We start from the raw sequence: 24,709 nt of genomic DNA on the forward strand, positions 1-24,709 counted from the left end.
GGATTATTGGAGACCCTTCACATACCGGAACAGAATTAATTCATATGAAGGAGTTCTTCAAGAAACACTAGATTTTGTATAGAATATCTAAATATTGTATAATCCTTTCTGGATGGATTATTATCTGTAGAATTTGTTTCTTTTATGAAAATAAACATTTTGTATGTGTGTGAGAGAGAGAGAGAGAACTACCGGTATAAAAATGGTGAGGGGGCTATTGGGTTGTTGGTTTTATTTTTATTATGTATTTGTGTGGGTTTATATTTTGATTTTATTCTGTGAACCGTCCTGAGACCCCCAAGTATAGCCTGGTATATAAATTCAATAAATATAATAATAATAATAATAATAATAATAATAATAATAATAATAATATAAAATAATTATCAATGCTACACTGATCAAATCTGCAATTTTAAAAAATGAGGATACATGACTAAATTATATTTTATTTCTGGATAGGTTTGCTGCAATAAAGGCACTAAAAAGCAGTAATCTAAAACAGTATAGGGCATCTGCCTAATAGGCAGGCAGTTCCAAAGCATAAGTGCTGTCACACAACAAGACAGACTACAGAACAAACATTAAATGGCACTTGTAAAAGCACCAATTCAGGAAAACATGAGGAAAAGATAAAAAGGGAAAGGGAAAGGACCCCTGGATGGATAAGTCCAGTCAAAGACAACTATGGGATTGCGGAGCCCGTCTCGCTTTTCAGGCCAAGGGAGCCAGCATTTGTGCACAGACAGCTTTCCGGGTCATGTGGCCAGCATGACTAAACTGCTATTGGAGCATGGAGGACCGTGGCAGGAGCCATAGTGCACGGAAACGCTGTTTACCTTCCTGCCGCAGCAGTACCTATTTATCTACTCGCACTGGCGTGCTTTCGAACTGCTAGATTGGCAGAAGCTGGGACAGAGCAATGGGAGCTCACCCCGTCATACGGATTCGAACCGCTGACCTTCAGCAAGCCGAAGAGGCTCATGGTTTAGACCACAGCGCCACCCGCTCCCTTACAGACCCATAGAACCACATGGCTAGCTCTATGTGTCAGTGAGAGATATAGTACTGTATCTCACCATCAACAGTCTTTCATGTAAGAAAGTAAGAAGGTCTTGGAAATTATTTTATTTTATTTTATTTATTTATTTATTTATTTATACCCCACCCATCTGGCTGGGTTTCCCCCGCCACTCTGGGCAGCTTCCAACAAACACCAAAATACATTAAAATATCACAGATTAAAAACTTCCCTAAACAGGACTGCCTTTAGGTGTTTTCTAAGTGTCAGGTAGTTGTTTATCTCCTTGACCTCCGATGGGAGGGCGTTCCACAGGGTGGGCGCCACTACCAAAAAGGCCCTATGCCTGGTTCCATGTAGCTTGGCTTCTCGCAGTGAGGGAACCGCCAGAAGGCCCTCGGCGCTGGATCTCAGTGTCCGGGCTGTATGATAGGGGTGGAGACGCTCCTTCAGTTCCGAGGCCGTTTAGGGCTTTAAAGGTCAGTACCAACACTTCGAATTGTACTCGGAAACATACTGGGAGCCAATGTAGGTCTCTTAGGACCAGTGTTATATGGTGTCGGCGACCACTCCCAGTCACCAGTCTAGCTGCTGCATTCTGGATTAATTGCAGTTTCCGCGTCACCTTCAAAGGTAGCCCCACATAGAGCGCATTGCAGTAGTCCAAGCGGGAGATAGCTAGAGCATGCACCACTCTGGTGAGACAGTCTGCGGGCAGGTAGGGTCTCAGTCTGCATACTAGATGGAGCTGATAGACAGCTGCCCTGGGCACAGAATTAACCTGCGCCTCCATGGACAGCTGTGAGTCCAAAATGACTCCCAGGCTGCGCATTTCTAACTTGGCTTGAGGGTCTGCTGCTCAAAAGGAAAAAGTTACAGGGAATCAACAGGACATGCTCCAGCCCCTGAGTGCACCCAAGTAGATTTTTTGGGATTCTGAATGCAAAACCAATATGAACACTGTATTGCTCATAAAGATTTCCATGTGCATTTTTTCACAGGTACTCCTCCATAGCAATAAAACATAGGAGAAGCAACCTACTGTGTGTCAGAATTAAATGCATTCTGTCTCACTCTTTCTGGAGTGGGAGAAAGACCAGCTCTGTGTGATTAACCAAACTTAGCTTTTTAAAATGACGTGTTCTTTCCCTCCCATCACCCCCATTGCCTAACCCACTGCACATAGTGACATCTGGATCCTAGGCATCCCAATCTGGAGGAAACCTTTTTATAGTATTTATTGTGGGTGGAAATGGCAGCATGTTCAGTGATGACTGCTTGAGTACACCATGTAATTTTTTAGTTTTTCCCCTCAGAGCTGTGATTAAAGTCATTCCCTGAGTCTGTCAAGTGATTGTGGCAGCTTGTATATCTCTGACAGCCAGGACCAAGTGGCACTAATGGGCTGAATCGATTGAATGTGTATGCTAAAAACAGAGGGCAGCATTTTTATCTGCATTTTTTTTTAAAAAAAATCTGTATTAGACATATCTGAATGGACTTGGTGAGTCAGTGACTTGGACCACCTCAGTATGTAGCAATTTATTTCCTGCCGTCTTTTGCTAGAAATGATGGATGTGTACAGACATACATAATGTGGTGGTGAGCCCTATGTGGAAATGCACTCACTGTGTTTTTCTCTCCCGGACTGAACTCAGAAGAAACCTTTCTGTGTCTTTACAGCAGAAGGCAATTGTTCACAGTGCTGGTTGGTGGAAACTGATGGCATTACTAACTCACTTCCCAGCCCTTTCCTGGAGCACTTTTTTCAATATTTTAGAAACTGTTTCCAGTTTTTTTAAAAAAAAAATGGCAGGGAGGGAGATGAATGTGCATGTGATGCAATTAAGAAAGGTGGATATCTTGTTGAAGAAACATGTTACAGTACTTTGCATCCTGTTAGTAGCCCAGTCTTCACCAAATAGTTTATATCAGTGTGATCACCATTACAGGTTAAGGGGACAGGGGAGTTTGCATTAACATTCCATTCTATTTTGAATGAAACAATGTTGGGTTTTACGAGAAATAGCGGGACAAGTTCCATCTCTTACATCTCTCTCGCATCCTCCTCGCTGGGTCAAATTGAGCCAGTTCTTTCTCGACATAGTACAGCACCTTCATAGAATCTCTCTCTTTGTCGGCCTGGATTCGGTAGCCTTTCCGCACTGTTGGAGAAGTAGTAAATAACTGGTCAGTATGTATTCTTCCCAAAAAATAACTTTCAAGTCCTCCTAAAGCAGGCATCCCCAAACTGCGGCCCTCCAGATGTTTTGGCCTACAACTCCCACGATCCCTAGCTAACAGGACAAGTGGTTGGGGAAGATGGGAATTGTAGTCCAAAACATCTGGAGGCCCGAAGTTTGGGGATGCCTGTCCTAAAGTATCAAAACAGGATGCCTAACTAATTCCTGATCAGGGGAGAACAGAATCTTATGTGTTCGTTAACTCAAAAGCCACAGGCAAATTCATGAACAATTGCACACTTCCAAACCTTGAAGATTTCAGTGGAAAAGTCAACACACTCTTCTCTGGCACTGAAATAAGTGGACCTTTAAAATATGGAACTATAAAGTGTGGGATCATGCCTAATTTGAATAACAGTAGTGAATGTGTTTCCTCAGACATTGTGTTCATTGTGTTCATTTCCCCCTGCCGACAAGAGTGTCTATGACATGGTGTTTCTTCTAATATGAATGTCTCTTTATTATTACGATAGAACTTTATTCATCTTACCCGTTTAGGAAAGTGATTTTTAAACTGCTAGTGACCTCGATGGAAATTAGAGTGGCATTATACAGTCATCATCTCTTGTAGCCCCAGAGGTTATTTTGGCCTTTGGATATCTATTTGGGTAGCTTGCATAATTTCTGTAATTGTCAGGGAAATTAGTCATCCTCCCCCCCCCCCCGGCCCATTGCAACTGTGTAGTAGGAAAAATATATATCCTATTTTGTTGAATGTAGATACTAATATCAGAGTGAGTTTAGATCTGTTGACTGATCCCAAACCATTAAGGAAGACACTCCTAAAATAAAAAAATGAGCTTAATGAGGCTTACTCCCAAGTATGTGCAATATATTTGCAGCCTTAAAGAAATGTCTAGTGTGGTCAGTAAAGTTCAGCCAGCATTTGATTCCATTAGTTATTCCATATAAATCAGAGGTGATTATAGTAACCCATGCGACAGTATTTATAACAATTGCCCATGCCTAGTACCTGAGAAGTGAGAGGGTGCGAAGGATTTAGCCGTGCTTTATAATGTATGCAACCAATTTGAAGTAGTTTCAGAGAAGCAGACCCAACACCATGTCCAATAACAATGAAATGAAAAATGCAGTGGGTTGTTTGTTTGTTTTTCAAAGTATGTGTCAATTGAGCATCCTACTTCAGCATAGCGATCTCTGTGCAGTGACATTTAAAGTGTGTGTGCGCACACACACACACACACACACAACTGTGGTCTAACATGTTGGGTTGTTTATGATACTTTTCAGTTCAATATAATTCTGCTTTTGGTCAAATGTTGATTTATCACTCCTGAATCTGCTCCAGATCTTTTCGTTAATAATGAAATAATATTTTAACAGTCCCCCTTAACTCATCCATTCTTACTTTGAGTGGAGGAGAGCAGAAATGCACAGATTATTTGAACCCTTTTTTCCAATGACTTTTCCAATGATCCCTCAAAAGGTCAGTACCCTAGTACATGGGCACAGGAGCTTTATTGCCAGCACTTGGTCATCAATTGCTTTTTCAGGAATGTCATCCCAGTGCTGTTATTACCAATTAGATTCTTCCTTTCGAAATGCCACGTGCAGTTTCAAGAGCTAGTAGTACAAGCATTTGATCCTAAAGTATTGCACAGGACTGTTGATAAAGAACACGTGCCATTTTCTTTGGCTGCCTATCACTGATAAGCAAAAAGGCATGTTGCGCTATCCTAAGCACGTTCCACTACATTCAATAGAACTTGCTCCTGACTAATGTCCATAGGATTGCACAACACACACACCCTTAATCACAGATCAGTACTGATTCAAGGCATGTGTGACATAATCTACCCTGAACCAAAAGCACATGGAAGTATGCACTAGGCATGCTGCCACCACACTGAACACTTGAAAGGGGGGCATGGTTTTCTTCTAAAAAGTTCCAGGCAAAATATGTGGTGGAAAACATATAAAATACCATGAGTTTTTGCTCATGAGTGGTAGAGATGAAGCAGAGGGGCAAAAAGGATTTGTGTTTTTACTTTGCACGATTATGCAAACTCACACATTTCTTAATATTGAAAGACAACTGTCCATCAAAAACAGACAAAGAAGTTTGTACCTTATTTTTCAGGAAAAGTCAGCCTTTCCTAATCTTGAAACTTTCCCAGTTAGAATGAGGATATCCCTTGGATTTGTTAATTTAATTACATGTGAATACACTTGTATACATTTCCCTCCTATTCTGCTTCATTTGAGGGCCCTGATGATATATTCTGACAAAGACCCAGAAAGCATCCGGATTACCACTTTGTCCTCCTGCGCTGGATTCACTTGCTGCCAAAGCAGGAAGGTGTGACTTCTCCATCAGGACAGTATGAGATGGGACTCCAGCCGCAGAGTGGACAGAGGGAATATAATAAGGCCCAGGGACTGATGTAACAGTTGAGGGGTATCCAGCCTTCGCAGCCTTTCCTGCTTCATACACTGGGGAAAAAAATGTAATAATTAAAAACGAAGCATTCACCCTGTAGTGCTTCCCATTTGTAACTCCTCTTGATTTTAGCAACAGAAATTGCAACAGCCAATTGATTCTTCCAAGGTCTTTTAAATGAGATTATACTGAACCCATTTTAAACAAACAAGCTCAGCAAGTGTCATCAGAAATGTTTTCATGTTTCAGAGATACTATGGTCTAAATATCTTCAGCAGCAAAAATCAGGTTCAGGTCATAACAAGACTTTCTATCAGGTATATTTCTGCAAAGTAATCAGAGGATTTGTTTATTTAAAAGGGGGATTCATTTAAAAAAATTAAACCACCGAGTAAACAAATGCAGAACCTAAATGAAATTTGAGGGAAATTGCCCAGAAGCCTAATTAGCAAAGAGTAAATAGATTCTGTTTAATTTATCTTATAGCATCGTAGCAGTTCACCTTTAATACTATTGGAAGCCTCAAGCATGTATTAAAAGCCTGCAACTAGTTGGCCAAAGATTCCAATTTATATCAGAATGGGATTTGGCTTCTCACAGCAGACACAGATGTGCACTGAGCATTCATGTGACTGATATTTCTTTCCACACAGTCACCCTGATCCAGCAAGATCTGTGTGTGGAAGAAAACTTCTGTGCAAGCAACCAGATGGATTTAAGATGCACACCTGGCTGCTCATTTACTGTACATCTGCATTGCTATGGACATCCAGTCACCATTCAGCTGACTAGTCCATCTTTAGATTTATCTAACATATGTTCATTTGGCTTCTGCTGTTGATTGAAGTCACTCACAAACATCAAGGAGACATCAAAATTCATCAGTAATTATGCAGTCACTTTTTTTATAAAAAACACACAACAACAACGACCTTTTCAAAGTTAACAGTAAAAAACAATGGGTTGATTCCATTGCTGGCTTTTGAAAATCCCCCTATCTACTGTATTTTCTATTTTCCTTCTGTTCAGTGGGTTCACCAACCCTCATGAGGTGTTTCCCAGAAGGAAAAGGCAGTTGCAGTAGAGGATAAGACAAAAATCAAGTGCCCTAATTTGCACAAGTGTATTTGCTTACTACTGATGGAAAGCCACCACTGGATGCAAGAGACCCAAGGAAGCTGCCTTTGGTCCATCTAGTTCAGTATTGTCTACACTAACTGACAGCAGCTCTATAGGATTTAAGAAAGAGTTCTTTCCCATGCCAGAGTTTGAACCTGGGACATTTTGCATGCAAAGCGGATGCTCTACTATAGAGCTACAGCCCGACCCTATACAGATACATACAGTACTCCTCTCATTCAAACCACAGAAAGCCTGAACAAATAGATGGGCCTTAATGGGTTTTTCAAAAGGCTAGCAGGAAGGAATACTGATAATCCTCTTTCCAAAGGGCTGTTCAAAAGGTGTTTTAAAGCCTCATAAGAACTACCGGTAGCTGCTCCACTCCATCCAGAGACCACAAGTTGAACATAGCTGCTGCTGGATTACAGCCAATCTATTTTGCAGTCACCCCATGGATGATTGACATCCATATGAAACTCTGTTCTGTGAAAGGTCAACCAATACACGTTTGGCTTCTCAGTTCCCAAGGCAATTGGTCAGCCTGATTTTAATGAGCAACAATACTTCAGGGCTGACAGCTGGATCCTTCAGTTCCGTGAGAAGCACAGGAGGAGAAATATCATTTTAGCAATGAATACAGCAAGGAAGGTGGTGTATCTACACATAAAAGTGCTTCACAATTTGGCCCACATTGTGAGCAAGTCACTCACGTGCCCGTGGACAGCAGCAGGTATCTGGGCAGCAGGGGCAGCGGACGTAGCAGCAGCAGCTATGAGGGCAACACTGGCACCAGCAGATCCCAACCAGGAGGAAGAAGAGGAAGACCCCCAGGATCACCAAGCCCACAAACACCCACTCTAGAAAGAGAGAGAGACAAATGTGTCAAAATGTTAGGACCGTTAGCCACTGCCAGTTAAGACTATTTAGATTAATTCACTCTGTGTGTGTGGATGTGAGTGTGTGGGTGTGTATTTACAAAAACCTCGGAATAAGTGTCTTTGGGGAAAACTAAAAGAGATGTAAATCAATTGAATTTGATAATTAAAAAAAATCTATTAATGCTTAGAAGGAAAGGCCATCTTAAATATTTTTCACTCCATACAGGCAAACCCCTATTTATGCATGTTCAATAAGTATGCAACCACGCACAAAGGCATCATACCGAACCTGGAAATGACCTGGAAACGTCACGAAAACATCACCAAAAGTGCAGAATGGGGCAGGGGCCCAGCCCCCTCATAAAAAAAAAACTGCCACGGCCCCTAGGAGTCAGTGCCTATGCTATGATCTATAGATTGCTTCCATTACACTTAATGTTTACCTGGGGACCCAAATAGAGCTTTAATTAACCAAATATTGTACTGCCCCAAGAAAAGAAAAGTGCTTTTGCCCATCTCTCATAGCAAAAGCCAAAAAAGCAATAGGTAGGCACAGACAGCAATCTACTAAGTAGTAAATGGCGGTGATTTTAAGAAGATAGAAGCTCTTCCATACAGCGTTGTACAGTTGTCTTGTGTTCAGTTGTATGTGCAAGTTAGGATTTTCCTGGTAGTAGCAGTCTCCAACTACACCAACATAGGGATACACACAACAGCTTTATATAAACAACACTGGAGTATCCATCGCAGCAATGGATTGAATAATACCCTAAATCTATATTGCCCATATGGTTTTTGAAACATCAACCCACAAATGCTACCAAACCGCCTATCCATCTATGTCTGCATTCCACAGGGTAGCTTTAGCTGTGGGACGCTACTGAACAAAAAACTTAATTATTTACCAAAGCTGCTTCTAGACTGTCACTAATTTGCGGGTAGAATGCAACATAGCAATTGTTTGATGCAACATCATACAACCTCCCTGCAAACAAATCAGAGAGAATACTCAATAAACAGCGGGCACCATAAAATCTCCCTGCAAACTTTGTGAAAACAAATCTGGATGAAAGCTCGTTGGACAGGTTGGTATGGAAGTGATCCAAGTGAATGGTCCCACGAGTAACAACAAAGTCACCGTTGTCCTTGCATGCTGCATGTCACTTGCTAAAGCCCCGTTTGTTCTCCCCAATTGCTAGTTGCAAGCAGTTGCAAGCAGTTATGGAAAAGACGGGGAATCAAGGGCACATGCACAAACTAGGAACAGATGAATGCACAAGATGCTGTGGTTGAATGGGAAGATAAAGTAGAGGAAGAATGGATGAAGTGTTAGATGACTGAGTACCTGGCATAATCTCCACAGCAAAACTGGGCAAGAGATCAGCAAGCAGCCCTGTCCTGCCTAGAAAAGACAGAGGAGGGGAAAGAAGGAGAGAAGTTAGTGCAGGAAAATCACTCCCTTGCCTCAGCATGAAGCCTGCTCTTATGTTATGGGATGAGGAAGACATTTGATTCAGTTTCACATTTAGAAGTGACTTCACACTTTCCAAAACAGTACAAGAACAAACCCACAGCCATCCTGCAAAATTCGCATTATTCCGAATTTTGCAAATGAGTTTGCCAGCCAAGTAATGTGTAAAAAAATGTACCTACTGGAGTAAAGTGTGCGTAAAAAAGCATATAATAGTGAAAATAACATACAAAATTTATTCTGTTAGAGAAAACTACTACCAAAAGGGGTATATTAGGCAAGATTACGTACAAAAATATTATTAAGAGAAATTATCACTAAAATGCTGATGAATTTTCATGAGGACTTTCTTTTTTTAAAAAAAAAGTTGTAAACTGATATGTAAATGTGGAGAACTGAATTTAAGATTAGAAAAATGAGAAACTAGTATGATTCATGTGTGCTTTCTCCCCTTTCTTATTTCTCAGTGAACTCTACAGGAATGGATGCAGTTCCCTTTCTGCACATCTTTAAATTGATACTGATTTAAAATAGGTAAATGGTAGATATATGCAATAGCTGCAGGAAGCACTGCTTCATGGGAAAAGTAGTAACTATACATATTACATTGTTTAGCTTCATGCATGCATATGTCTCTTAATGAAGCAAGACAAAAATAATCATTTTGGCCTAGACTTTGAGTATATATGGACTATTCCTTTTGAGACTTTATTATAGGTAGCAGTCATAAATTCTGCATTGATCCTGCATAGATTGCTTCAAGTTGACATGGAAACAACCTGCCTCAGCAGTGCTTTACAGAAAGGAAAGGCTTGACATTGTAAAACAGTGCTGTCTGCGTACTCCACATTTGTGTTAGTAGCAACTTGGGTCATCCCAACCTTGATTGCCTCTGGTACTTTTAGAGACACCTGGGGGGGAAAACCCAGAGATGCAGGGAGTTGGGGATAAAGTCTCTTAAAGAAAACTGATATTCCTAAATTTAGCATTGTAATCTGGATTTTTTGTTGTTGCAGCTAAAATGGAAAATGCAAAGAGCTGAATGATTTTCACCATTGATCCTGGCTCTTGTGAATACCCCAGCAATACAAAACATTGGCCCAATTTCAACAAAAACATAATTTTATCAGCATGGTAAGTGGTAACCTGTACAGAGTTTAACATTTTCACCTTCTACATTTATGCATCTATATTTTGTTACAGCTCTTGATTAAATGGTTGCAATTGAACATTTTCATATCCAATTCAAGAGCCACCTCATTAGCATGATTAGATATCATCCTGAGACCTGCAGGTTTCTTAATTGGTCAAAACGTTAATCTCCACAAGGAGCCATCCCAGTGTCAAAATAATGCACAAAATTAGTGTGGATGACCTACAGTAGGATGTTCAGATAGAAATGTGTATGGATTAAGTTTCTTGGCACTCAGAAGCTCCACAAGCGCACCATGAAATGGCAAGAAAATGACAGTCATCTTGAATACAATGTTATGTTGCAACTTGCTCTTAGTAGATTTACACTGCAATCCTAATGCATCTTCATTTAGCAGTGCTATTGGATTCAATGGGATTTAATCCCAGGTAATTGGATTACAATCCAAATACTGTAGTCATTTTGCTCTACTGTATTTATTTAGAATCCATTCATGAGAAAGGGCAATATTTTATCTTCAGAAAGTTATAGGCCACTGGCTACAGGATTCTGGATACAAACTCTGTCTCCACATCAGTCAGCGAGTTCTGCATTAAGCAAAATTTAGACTAATATCACCAACTGGAATTAAATTATTTCCTACTTCTAGTTTTGCCCATTGAATAAAAAAGAGGGCTATACTTATTAAGACTACAGTGTATGTTTCTGGTCCCCTAACTATTGGCTATTGTCAAAGCAACAATAAAAGCACTGTAAAGTCTAGTAATGCTTTGCTACCTGTTACATTTCATCAAAGCTGCTGTTATATCACCACTGTAACATCATCAATCATGAGTGGCTCTTGGAGCCATAGTGGAACGTGAAACTGATTCTGCAGATAATGCGCTCACATTTCCTTATAACAATAATTGTTTCTATCACCAATAGTTTTCTTACAACTATCTTTGGGCTGAACTATATGTTACACACATAACAAAAGGCCAGTGGCTCATTTTCCTAGGGAAAAGCAGTTTGCACTGGAGAAGCAACAGAACAGGGAAGAGATCTTTAACTCTTACTATTCAGAGTGCTTCTTCCTACCAAATCCTGCTCTCTTTTTTACTGCTATCCCTACAAGGTCCCAAATCCATGATTTAAGACACCTGGTGAGGATACACAGTTATGCTGGGAAAGGGTGCTACACTTCCACAGTGTAGCATTTTCTTGATCTAACTGTACCCCTCCAAAGTTCCTATTTTCCTTGCTGTGGGTAAACATATGAAAGGAAAAATGCATGGACAAATGGCTACGAAACAACATGGCGGCCCTGATTCAATTCTCCCCTTCCCTTTAAAAAGAAACTAAACATTGGGAGATCCCATCACAAATCTCCCACATTTCATCTAGTTCGACCCTGAATGTAACACTGTACCTATTCCTTCATACACATTTAAAACAGCAACTGCACTAAACAAGTCTCAGCTGCATGTATGTTTATGACTTTCAGTCATAAGAAGCAAATATGTAGGGAGAGAAAACTTCTAAACCAATCTTTTCTGACCTGGTGCCCTCCAATTTTATTTTATTTTTACTGCTAACCCCATTGTCCCTGGCCACTGATCATTTTGACCAGGACTGATAGCTGTGGGTCAAAACTATCAGAGAGTACCAGGTAGGAGAAGCATGCAGATACCTGGCGTGTGGGATCATGTTTTCTAGTTGGGAATTGTTTGAGGCCAAGTGTGAATGCCTAAAGATCTGGAGAACTGAACATCCCGAGCACTCTCAAACTGTGATCTGGCCCCCAAAACAAAACAGATGTGGTAGCCAACCTACCAACCCCTGTATTCCACTACATCCTATCAAAACAGTCAGATCGGCCTCGATTGCCAGGGACCATGCTGCACCCTCCACACTCCCACAGAACAGTTTGCAGCCAGATTCCAGACAAAACACACACACCCGCCCAAAGACTGTGTGTGTTTTGTTCTCGTCTCACAGATTTCTTCTCGCCCTTCCCTCCTGCCCACCACCCTGTCTAATGTGAAGAATTCAATCTCTAAAGGAATTCACTAAGCTCTCTCCTTGGGGGCCAGTTCAAAGCACAGGGGTGAGGTGGAGGCAGGGCAGAGGCCATGCCTAGATCTGTTGAATATTCCAACAGAAATTAAACATCATTAAATAACTGTGCCATTGCCCACCTTTCAGCAATTTGATTCCCCCCTCCTTTTACACAAGCTGCATTAATTCAAAGATAACCGCTCTTCCCAATGCTGCGTAATTCCGCGCCCCCCCCTTTCACAGAACCTCCCCCTGATCCTAGTTTTTAATACCGGCTGTTAAGTAGGCTGCTGAAAAACACTACAGCTGACCCAGCCGCTCTTGTTCATACCAGTGGTAACCACAGCAACGGTAGGGGGGAGGTAACACATGGGCTTGTCATGAATGCTTGCTAATTGAAGGCCAACTTTCCTCCCACAGGGATGAGCAACAAGTGAACCAAAAATATATAACGAACGAGGACAAAAGAACACACTGGGTGAGGAAGGAAGAGGTCTGAATACCTCTTGGAGGTTTTCAGGCAGAAAATTGAGACATTTTGCACAGTTAGAAATTTGATAATCCAGGCACAAGGCAGATGTGACATAAACAGTTATTTTTATGGGACTATATTTGGGGGGGGGGGGAATAGAAATTCGAAGGGTACAGTCAACAAATACACAAGGGCTGCCAGGATGCAGCTCTAATATTCTCAAAGGTTTTGGTTTTAGCAATCTGCTTGAGGAAACACACAAGCCTATTCCACGGCCAACATTCAGTTGCTATTTCCTTCCCAACCACAGTGATGCAGGATGAGAGCATAAGCATTCAGGCTTCCAGCCAAGGGGCCACTGACATTTTTCGGTATGCCCATTTGCAAAATGGGGAGTCTGTCATAGGTATCACACGTGCATTGCAGCCAAGCACACACTGCAACCTAATCTGTTGGCTGCAACAGAATGCCTCTTTCAAATCTAATTTCAGCAGGCAAAGGAGACCCTATGGGCACCAGGAAAGGCCTCTGCAGGTGCAGGTGTAGCCACAGGTGCCACAGTGGCAACCACTGCTCTAGCTACCAAAGTTGCTTCTGACCCTTTCCTCTGAAATTGCCATCCTTTGTACACTCACTTTTTCATGGGACACCTGCGTTGCATCATTGCTTGCCCACTGCATTCCAGAAAATGAGAGGAAATTAGTCATTAAGATCTCTGTCTCTCTCTTTTCTTCCCCTGCCCCCAAACTGTGTGAGAGCAGAAACTGACATTGGTGCAATTAAAAGAAGCTTGGGGTGGTTGTACCTTACTCCAAAAGAGGCAGTCAACCCCACCCCCACCCCACCCCATGACCATCTTCTTTAAGAGATAACTTCCTCAGGTTAAACAGTGGCCTGAGCGAACTTTCGTTCCCGTACAAAAGTAAGCAAGGACATTTATTCACCTATTCTCGTAATTGCACACTGGGAATAGATCTGAGTCTGGCACTCAGTGGAGGTGCCAAACTCAATTCAAAATCAAAAGCAGGAGAGTACAGAGGACGAACAAGCTGGCAGGGGGAAATAGCATATTAAGCGATCCAGATAACAGATCATCCATCTTGGCTTCCTGTTTATTATTGCTATTTCTTGCTGGAAAGGGAACTGCAGACATTTGATAAATCAATTGCAACAGTAGCATAGATTTCAGTGTGATTTCCCTCCCTAAAAACATATTTTCATCGGTGCGGGCTCCAAGCCCTCCTGTTTTCATATGTCAGTAACTCATAGCAACTGTCCTCCTGCTAGTCTGACTAGATGGCCCATTTTATTAGGATTGTCCCAGATGGTTATTTCCAAATGGCAAATTTGTCCTTGTTTCAATAATAAAAAGAAAATCTAGGACATGCTGTCATTGTCTCTATTCCCGCTGCACTGCTGATTATACCTTTTGTATAAGTACATCCAGCAGCTGCCTTTCCGCCGTTCCCCTAAATGCACCTGCTGCCTCTTAAACCATCAACGGAAGTTTGAGCCAGACACATAATCAAGTTGCAAGGAGTGGGCAGCAAAGTCCACAGAGAAGTAGCAGGCACTGATTGGGCATAGCATGTACAAAGCAGAGAAAAGAGCAGATACAGGGAAGTGAGTTAACAGTGTCAAAAGCAAAGGAAAGATATACTGATCCAATGGCAGGGGAATGAATCAGAAGGGCAAACTCAAATATGGGGAAGGATGAAGAGAAGCTGTAAAATTTTGACACAGGGAAAATAAACAAACGAGACAAGAGGTAAGTACCGTAGGTTATGGAAAAAGGGAAACATCCTATGAGACAAGACACACAAGAAAGGTTGAAAAAACACCATGGATGATCAATGGGGGGGGGCAGAACATGCACAGTAAAATAGCAAGTGGAGCTAAGCACAGAATAGGAATTTATGATAACATTGTTTTTGGACATATCGGATTACGGCAGTCTGGTTCTGCAACTCTCTAATGGGAAAAAGGAACTATTGTTCTTCTAGCAGTGGCAACATGCGGCTATTTGGCAAAACCGTAGCACTCGTTGGGCCTCGACATTTAGACATGATCCCATAACAGCATAAAAATGTTGTAGAGTGGAAACGTGTCTCTTGTAAATCAGAGGAGCATCCAGGAAGCCAATGAGAGATTTATTGGGAGAGTGTGACCATGTAATGAATTCCTCTTTCCTCCCTCTGCTAGAAATAAACTTCTACTTTTCTGCCCATCCCTCTCTTTCTTGTTTTGTCAATCAAGGGAGGAACAGCAGCAGCTATTTGCAGAGATCAAAGTTTTAACAGGCAACAGAGACCACCAAGCAGGCTGTTACCATAGAAACCTTAGTAACAGAGGCCTTTGAATTGTGCCGGTATCCTTTGTTAGCAGCATGTGGCCGAGGCTGGCAAGTGAGAAGGAATGATGGGGAAATCTTTGGACAACAAGCACCACTTCTAAATAGCATTAAAGAAGGGGGGGAGTAGGACAGGGCAGAGGAGACTCAAAGGCTGCTAACAGTGTCATGTGGGCTTTCACAGATCATGACAAAAAATAAATAAGGAGTTAATTTGTTCTACCCCTTTCATATTACTACTATGTGTGCTATTCTGTTAAGTTTTACTCAGAGCAGGTCCATTGAAATTAATCAACATGGCAAAGTTAGGTCCATTAATTTTAATACCACCCAATGAATACCACCCACTGTTTGCTTACTGATTTGTTTATAGGTGTCAGGAGTCATGCTTGCCGCAGGATGGTAGGACCCTAAAGGTAAAGGTACCCCTGACCATTAGGTCCAGTCGCGAACGACTCTGGGGTTGCAGCGCTCATCTCGCTTTACTAACCGAGGGAGCCGGCATACAGCTTCCAGGTCATGTGGCCAGCATGACTAAGCCGCTTCTGGCAAACCAGAGCAGCGCACGGAAACGCCGTTTACCTTCCCGCTGGAGCGATACCTATTTATCTACTTGCACTTTGTGCTTTCAAACTGCTAGGTTGGCAGGAGCAGGGGCCGAGCAACGGGAGCTCACCCCGGGGTCAGGGATTAGGTATCTGACTGGAGAAGAAGCAGAGGAAGGAGTGCCTAACCTCTTCCCCTCAGGCCATTTTTGTATACTACATTTGCACTTTCCGTCATCATGCTGCTGAACAAATAAACAGTGAAGAAGAGAGCAAGCAGACAGGTGGCCCAGGCAGGCCTTTCCATGCACTTCCTGCCAGATTGGGGCAGGAAGAAGAGGGAGGGCAGACAGACACCACAGGCAGGCAGGGTAAGCAAACAGACCAGTGGAACAGACAGGCTGGTGGCCCAGGAAGTCCTTCCCAGATTCCTCCTGTTGTTGTTGCCATCACCACTGGTGTGCAGAGGGGAGGGGAAGAAAGTTGCTCTCTACTTTGTCCTGCCGCCATCACCACCCTGTCAACTTTCTCCCCTTCATCCCCCCCCCCTCGACAGTGGCAACAGCAACAGAAGGAAAGAAGGGATGGGGTTAGGGAGCTGCGAGAGGTTGAGAGGGTTTTTGGTAGCAAGCTGTGTGGGAGGGGGTTTGAGGCCAACTACAAGGCAGATGTTGGCAGTAGGTATGTTTGCGAGCAACACAAGCAGCGTCAGAAGTCCCTAGTGCAAGTGAAAGAAGGGGCAGGGAGAAGCCATGTCGTGAGGAGAAACCCTCTTTGTATACATCCTTCCAGCTTGGACAGCTCCTTTATCAGTGGGTGTGTGATGGCGCCACTTTTGAATGGCAGACAAACTCAGCTTCCATCCACAGTGGCTGCCCACCACCTTAACTCCCCCCACGTGCAATGCCTGTCCCTGGCCTATTGAGATTGGACAGCTTCCATTCAAGAGTAGTACTGCTACCTGCTCTCTGCTCAAAGGGCCACCAAAGGTCCCAGCAGCAGGTAGCTGGGTTGGGCCAATGAAGGACCCTACTGAGTCCCTGGGGCCCTCAGCCAATGTCTGACCTGGCTGGCTGTTGGTGCTATACCTGGTAAAGGTAAAGGTAAAGGGACCCCTGACCATTACGTCCAGTCGTGACCGACTCTGGGGTTGCGCACTCATCTCGCATTATTGGCCGAGGGAGCCGGCGTATAGCTTCCAGGTCATGTGGCCAGCATGACAAAGCCGCTTCTGGCAAACCAGAGCAGCACATGGAAACGCTGTTTACCTTCCTGCTGTAGCGGTTCCTATTTATCTACTTGCATTTTGAGGTGCTTTTGAACTGCTAGGTTGGCAGGAGCTGGGACCGAGCAATGGGAGCTCACCCCATCACAGGGATTCGAACCGCCAACCTTCTGATCAGCAAGCCCTAGGCTCAGTGGTTTAACCACAGCGCCACCTGGGTCATCACTACACCTGGTATTCATCACTAATCTCCGAGTCAGGATCAACATGAAGCAATAATATGGGCAGGACCTACAAACAAGGCACTTTTAATTATAGGCATCGGAGCCCCCAAAAGCTTCAATAGCACTTTGCCTGTTCACACTAGAACAGCTGGTCCTGCAATTACATGTTGTTGCAAAAACGGAAAGAAGCCCACCACTACAAATCAAGTCTGAAAGAAATATGGGAGGGTAGACAACAAAGAAAATATTTGACTGCATTTATTTAGCAACATCATCTGGAATTCTCTATAAAAAGTAAGTGGGTAGAGGATAGCAGTTCCACAGAAAAGAGTCTGTGAAGAAGCAACCTCAGGCGCTATTCATTGCAGCTGCTTAAAATGCAATTTCTTCACCCAATCTTACTTCCTCTGTCTGATCATACTCAGACCACCACTATTGATTTGGCAAGCACAGGATCAGATAATAGGCCTATAACTCTGAGGGAGCAGGCAACAAGGGTGTCTGCTGTGAAACCTTCTTCCTCAAACTACACTTTCTCCACACTAGTCTTCACTTCTGCTTTGATGACAAGGGATGAGACAAGATATCCACTCTCCAGAGAGTGCCAGTTGCTAATCTGTAGTTTAGCATTTCAGTGGACTATGTTGTGGGATAACAGCATCTCACAACATATCAAAGATACCAACACCTGTTTTAATCACAAGTAGTTGCTGAGATATGATTGGCAGATTGTTTTCAGCAAAACAATATAAAACCAGTGGTTCTTTTAACTATCATATCTTTATCATATTTTAAGTAGAAATTCACTTGGAGGATTCCTCTAACTTTGGCATCCATATCACCTTGTCTAATGCATTTTTGCTGAGGCAGAAGAGATCACTAAAACTGACATAAAGTAGCATGTCATCCAGAAGGGCCCTCACCTCGCGTGGAGTCAGACTTTCCTCTCCCCAGAGGCTTTTCACCCACTCTGCTTGCAGCTATTTTATTCTATCCTATTCTGTCAAATATCTATAGGGTTGTCACGTGGAAGATGGAGCAAGTCTGTTTTTTCCTGCTTTGGAGGCTAGGACCCAAACCAATGGATTCAAAGTTACAAGAAAGGAGATTCTGGATAAATATCAGGAAGAACTTTCCGACAGTATGAGCTCTTCAACAGTGGAGCAGGCTTCCATGAGAGGTAGTGGGCTCTCTTTCCTTGGAGATTTTTACGCAGAAGTTGGATGGCCATCTGTCATGTATGATTTAGTTGAAATTCCTGCATTGCAGGGGGTTGGACTAGATGACCCTCGGTGTCCTTTTCAACTCTGTGATTGCAAACGTATCCCATCAACACATACACAGACAGGAGGCATGAACTGATAAAGTAAGAAGGTGTATTTCCATAGCTGGTGTTGACAAAATGATCCTTTCTGATGGTGGGGAATCTTCCCATTTCTTGTCCTAAGGGGGGTGGGGTAGATATTCTGGCCACCTCCAAACTGTCAGTATTTTGCAGGAGGTATTTAAATAACATGCTAGAAATTTAGATTTCTGCAATTAAAATGGATTAAAGCATCCTGTCACAACATATCCACTTTATAAAAAGAAAAGCAAGACTTCTGGAATAGGAAAGTGACAGGGAAATGTACTTAATTGTGTCAGATATTTAATTAATTAACAAGAAGACGTACAGTACAATCACCACATGCAAGCAGTGTGATGCCAGTGAGCAACGTTTTGATAAAGTCTTGGTTTTCTACAAATGCGCTTATGAAAAATCTTGTGAAACTGCAGGCTCACTTTTATATATTTAAATCAAAATACAGTGGTACCTCGCAAGATGAATGCCCTGCAAGACGAATTTTTCGCAAGACAAATGCGTCTTGCGATCTGATGGTGATTCGCAAGATGAATTCGTTTTGCAAAAAATTCGTCTTGCGAATCACGGTTTCCCATAGGAATGCATTGAAATTTAGTTAATGCATTCCTATGGGCAAAAAAAGAAATTTCAATGCATTCCTATGGGAAACTGCAATTCGCAAGATGAATTTTTCGCTAAATGAATTGACTCGCGGAACGAATTAAATTCATCTTGCGAGGCACCACTGTATATGTGTTTCCTGCCTCAATCGGAAAGATTCAGATGTTGCTTTGTCTGTATGATTAGTTATTGTCTACTTCTACAGTTTTAAGAAATATTGCACAGAAAGAGCAAATAAAACTTTTGAAATAAAATTGTCAACAGGGCTGGTGAAGTAGGAATGAATTAAGTTACCTCAGTTATGTAGGATGACCCATAAACATCTATTTGCTCTTGAATAACCCATATTTCATGATTTTCAAGAGCTTTACTCTTGCCGCATAAAAAGCTACCCTTCTCACATAAATCCAGGGGATAAGACAGCCCCCAAGGTGTTGCATAATTTATAGGCAGCCCCTAATCCCTTTCCTGTTCTAGTTTTGCATCCCCCTCTAAGGGAATAAGCCTCCCATCTGAATATCAGCAAACAGAAAAACAAAAGCCTCTGACTCTCCAAGAACTAAGATATTTTATCTAAGCCTTCGCTACAGTTCATTAATAGTGGGATGGGGTTTAAATGTCTCAAGAAGCTACAGAACCTTGAACAAATGAACGTTTCTAAGTGTTGTTTTCTCCTTTGAACGATGAGAAGAATGCTAAGCATTGGCAATGAAATACTACTGGGTGTGAAAAAACAAAAAACAAAAAAAATGCATATTTATAATGTATTATGCACACACACAAGAATATAAGTACAGTAGTATATGTTTCTGGTCTTGCATCAGACCAAGCTGGAGCCAATCATTTGCTTCTGAGAAGCCCAAAGCAGGGCATAGAGACCCCTGACGCTGCCCTCCCCTATAACAATGGGTGGTTAGACTGCTTCTGAAGTGGAAGTTCTAATTATACACAATCCTACGCATGTTTACTTAGAAATAAGCCCAACTGAATTTAGTTGTACTTGGTCCCGGGACTGCAGTCTCAGCCATTATGACTAACATCCTTTCATAGCCCTACTCACTCCTACTACACTGATATTTATGAAATCCCATCTAAACCCAAGGCCATTCTGCCAACTGACTTCATTGAGCAACCTCGGGTTTTAGGATTGTGAGAGCAGAATGGGGGAGGGGAGCCTCCTATCAACTAGCATGGCCAATTTGGGATTTCTGGAGGGCACCTGAAAGAGAAGTCATGTGCAAATGAGCATACATGCTAAATGAACATGCTTGAGAATGGAGTCAGTATTGGCGCGGCATGTTTTGTCTCATCAGGGGTGCCAGAAACAGGAAACTTTCAATAAATAGGAAAGCCCTCAGAGGCCTAGCCAGCTTCTTATTTTAGAGTATGGGATCCTTCTCTCTCTCTCAATAGAGTTCAAGACTTTGTTCATCACAGGGTATCGCTACGTGACACAAACATAATCTCTCTTCCTCATCATAATCTCCCAGATAACCCCTCAAGTCCCTCAACTACTTCCCCCTCTTTCCTGAACTCCAGTGTGGCTCAGCACCGGGCTGAACCTGGCCATTCTTCCTTTCCTTCCTTCTGAATATAGCAGGGCCTCTTTGACCTTGCCTTTGCCTTTGCCTTCTCTGAGACATGTTTCTACTCTTCCTCTTTTGCTGCTCTCCTTTTCCCCTGCCGGCCACCCAGTGGGACGAACAGAAGAGCATCAGATGTCCAAACACCACAGCACTTCAGGTCCACCCATGTTTACATCCAGTTATTTCTGACCTCCCACATGATGGTTCAAAATAGAGTTGAGCCAAAATTATCTGTAGACGTATTAACAGTAGTCTGTGAAGTGGATCTAATGGAGACTGTGGAATCCAAAAGTTACCCTTCTGCTCATGAAACAGAAGGGCTCCTTGCAGCAGAAGGTGACCTTTGGGTCCTACAAGTGACTTGTGGCTGATAGAACCAACATATGACATCCACAGTGAATCTCCTGAAAACATCTGGGAACTGATCAGGCACCACTGAAGTTGGATTTGCACAGTTCATGCTGTAGAGCTTTGCCCCAAAGTTCCCTTCTGCTGCTTCCAGGGCTGCCATTCTGCATTGTAGTTTGAAGAAAAGGGCAATAGGATACCTGGCAAACCATTTACACCATTTCAGGGGGGTGTTATTGTTTTTTTAATATTTTTTCTGAACAATTGTTATTTCTCTGCCCAATTTTTGTAAGAATTGTAGACAGCTGGCTAAATTTTGAAAACAATAGCTGTCTAAATTTTGAAAACAATGCAAAAGCTGTGTTTTTAACTTGTAGGCTATATTAATGAAATTCATTGTGCATGTAGACACTGCAACGTACCGGGTTTAGTGTAAAAGTATTTTAAATTATACACTTATTATTTTTGTTTCAATGTGAGCCATCTGGAGTTTCAAAGAAAATAGGATACAATCATTTAAGTAAACACTGATCTTGGAATACTGCTTCCATCCTTTGTTATATGTTGCCTTACAACAGTGCGTAGTGATTGCAAAACAATACTGGCTTGTATCTCTTTAGATCAGCTTCACTCTGACACAAAGCAACAATGCAAGGAGCAGAAAGAACAGAGAAGGACACCCAGGAAATGTTGCCAATCTTTTCACGTATAGACTATACCATGCATTTAAAAACAATTCCCAGAGTGGTTTACCAATAACTCTCTCTTCCCAGAGAACTCTGGCAATTGTAGCTCTAACAACTCTCAGCACCCTTAACAAACTACACTTCCCAGGACTCTTTGGTAGGGACCATGATTGTTATAGTGGTATAACAGTGCTTTAAATCTATGGCAGGCATAGGCAAACTCGGCCCTCCAGATGTTTTGGGACTACAACTCCCATAATCCCTGACCACTGGTCCTGTTAGCTAGGGATGATGGGAGTTGTAGTCCCAAACCATCTGGAGGGCCGAGTTTGCCTATGGCGTGGATGTGACCTTAGATAGGTACATAGAAATTAGTAGAGAAGTAGGCTATGTTGAATGGAAAAGTAAGTTGAGAACATAGCTCACCCAGAACAAGCAGCTCCACTGACTCTTCCGTCTTGCCCTCCACATCATCAGGTGTGATAATGAGGCAGTAATACAACCCACTGTCTCCCCACATCAGTTTTCCAATGTGGAGGTCTGCATCTGAAAAACAATATAAGAGAAATAGTAGAGTCAGAAACACAGAGAAAAGGTGAGGGACTGAAAGCAAGGCTTTCACTAACAGTTGTTATTGGCAGGAGTGCATTTTTCTTCCTTAGGGAAATAAGCACACTCCAGTGAGCCACAGTGCACTCCAGAGAGTCAGCAAACTCTGCTGGACAGTGATTTGGATCCAGGAGACCAAATTCCTATTTATTAAGGAGCACACCAGATTGCCTTTTCCAGAATGAAAGTACGGCACATATAAACTTATCTCACAATGTCATTTGTTCCAATGTCCTTCAACACGGAAGCAAGGTACAGCCCCATTCACATCACAGGCTTCTGCCTCAATCCACATATACAACACAAACATCTGTAGGGAGGGGGCCTTCAGATATAGTTGTACATGCAATGGCTTCTTTGGAATCTAGGATCTGGGTGGTCAGGGTTCCAGAACACAGGAAAGCCTTCATGCAGTGCAAAGTGATTGTGAATAATTTTTATTTCTGTAGGAAGGGACATACACCTCACCAACACACATGAACAAAAATATCTTCTATTTTACCAAGGTTTTTACAACTTAATTTTTGCTTATTGTTTTACACAGATTTTTTTTACATCTAAGATGCCTTGTTAATTTTTATGTTTTATTGAAATTCGTACTTTAATCGTTTCACAGGGTTTTAAAATGTGAACTGCTGTGGGAATATGACTGAAGAGTGGAATATACATGCCTATAATAAATAGTATTAAATAAGCACAGTGATCCTCATAAGAGAGATCCAAAACACTGATGTAACTTTCTACCATTCATAATAGCCAAAGAAGCTTTCCCATAATTAATAAACTGCTAGGCAGGCAGTTACCATGGAGAATGGTGACATCTCTTCCCTTGTAGAATTCTCCAACTGTGACCGAAGGGCCCTGCTTGGAAGCCACAATGCGGACCGTTCTTCTGCTGTCCACGCAGTCCAAGTATGGATCCCATTCCAGGTTCCTCTTGCTCACAGCCTGTAAGCCTGCAGAGACCACTCCCAGAGCTTCTCCCATGCGGTCTTGGCAATATGATTTGAACTTCCACTGCACCACAGCTGGTTGCGTGGAGGAAGTTGAAAAGTGGCATCGAAGCACAACAGACTGAAAGAGCATGGCCACCTTTTTCTTTTCCGGCACCATGACCTGAAGCCCTTCAGTCACAGCTACAAGACAAAAAGTATGAACGTTATTGATTTGCCAGGTATCATATCAACCATCTGTTCAGTGGTTCTGATCAAGACAGAATGTTATACGGGAGATTGCCATCTGCTTTTGGTGCTAAGAAGAAAATGTGCTGGAGAAATACTGGCAGCAAGGCAATAGTGCTATATATGCATCAAAACAATACTGAGCTGGTCCAGACGTCAAGGTAAACTGCAGTTTGTCATGACAGGAACAAGCTACAGCAAAACCTGGCCTCACATACTCTCCAATTCACCTCTGGTGCAACCAAAGGAAGATCAAAAGCTTTCTCTAGGGATGGTTGAAAATGTCGCTTTGAGTTTCTGGTTATCATGTTTCCAATCTTACCGTAAGTTCAGTTCTCCATGTGAGTTTGCTTCTTCTTTTTTTAAGCCCACATTTCACCAGCATTTTAGTGCAAATTTATCCTAAGGTAAATTTGCACGGTAATTTTCCCTAATACAGTGCATTTTTGTCTGTTATTTTCACTTATATATGCATTTTTTTACACTCCCTTCCCTAGTGTATGTATTTTGGACACTTTTGTTGGCTGAAGAACACCCTTGCAGTTCAGACTTTGATTTTGCTAAACTTCCGAGGTTGATGTAAATAGCTATGCTGGAAAAACTTACAGATTTCTTATGGGGAAAGGTATTACAAGCTTCAAAGGAATTAAAAGGCCTGGTCCATACACCAGTTCCAAAGTAGTTAACATGTAGGTAGTTTATTCTCACTTAAATAAATGGGATAAAATGTTGAAGCCTTTGAATAATAATGAAAATTGTGTGGAATCAAGTCAGAAATGAAGTTAATCAATAAAAAAAATAGTCTAAACCTAACTCTGCAGACTTGGGGAAATTTCACACCCTGGATTGTGTTCAAACGTAATCCTACTAAGTGGACTCAATTAAACTGATGAACACAACTAGTTTAGCTCCATTAATTGCAAGGAGTCTCCCCTGAGTAGAACTTTTTGGGATACTACCCTTTATATTTAATCCTAGCATAACTAGCTGCTGAATAGATATCATAGCATATTTATTTGCTTATATTTGCTTAAATATCATAGCATATTTATTTGCTTATATTTATATTCTGTCTCTTAATTTCAGAGATGAGGTGATCAGGGAGTGCCTGATCACCTCATCCGTCTCCTGAGAAATCTCTATGTGGGACAAGAAGCTACAGTTAGAACTGGATATGGAATAACTGATTGG

General features: G+C 42.1%; 1 protein-coding gene across 6 annotated transcripts in view; it reads right to left on the bottom strand.

Moving 5' to 3' along the window:
• The window catches only part of ILDR2 (immunoglobulin like domain containing receptor 2), a 35,258-nt gene that overhangs the window by 5,469 nt on the left and 5,080 nt on the right, over positions 1–24,709 (bottom strand). For 4 of the 6 annotated variants that reach the window (XM_035115995.3, XM_088668017.1, XM_088668015.1 and 1 more), the window contains exons 2-7: positions 23,141–23,473; positions 22,155–22,274; positions 9,011–9,067; positions 7,498–7,644; positions 5,539–5,718; positions 3,073–3,186 (exon numbers count right to left, since the gene is read on the bottom strand). In XM_035115995.3, the coding sequence (XP_034971886.3) occupies positions 3,073–3,186; positions 5,539–5,718; positions 7,498–7,644; positions 9,011–9,067; positions 22,155–22,274; positions 23,141–23,473 (951 nt within the window). The remainder of the gene's footprint in view (positions 1–3,072; positions 3,187–5,538; positions 5,719–7,497; positions 7,645–9,010; positions 9,068–22,154; positions 22,275–23,140; positions 23,474–24,709) is intronic. The other 2 variants (XM_035115997.3, XM_088668018.1) reach the window with 1 other exon arrangement.

The sequence above is a fragment of the Zootoca vivipara genome, chromosome 4 (genome assembly GCF_965207765.1).
Source record: "Zootoca vivipara chromosome 4, rZooViv2.hap1.1, whole genome shotgun sequence".
In the NCBI taxonomy this organism is placed as follows: Eukaryota; Metazoa; Chordata; class Lepidosauria; order Squamata; family Lacertidae; genus Zootoca; species Zootoca vivipara.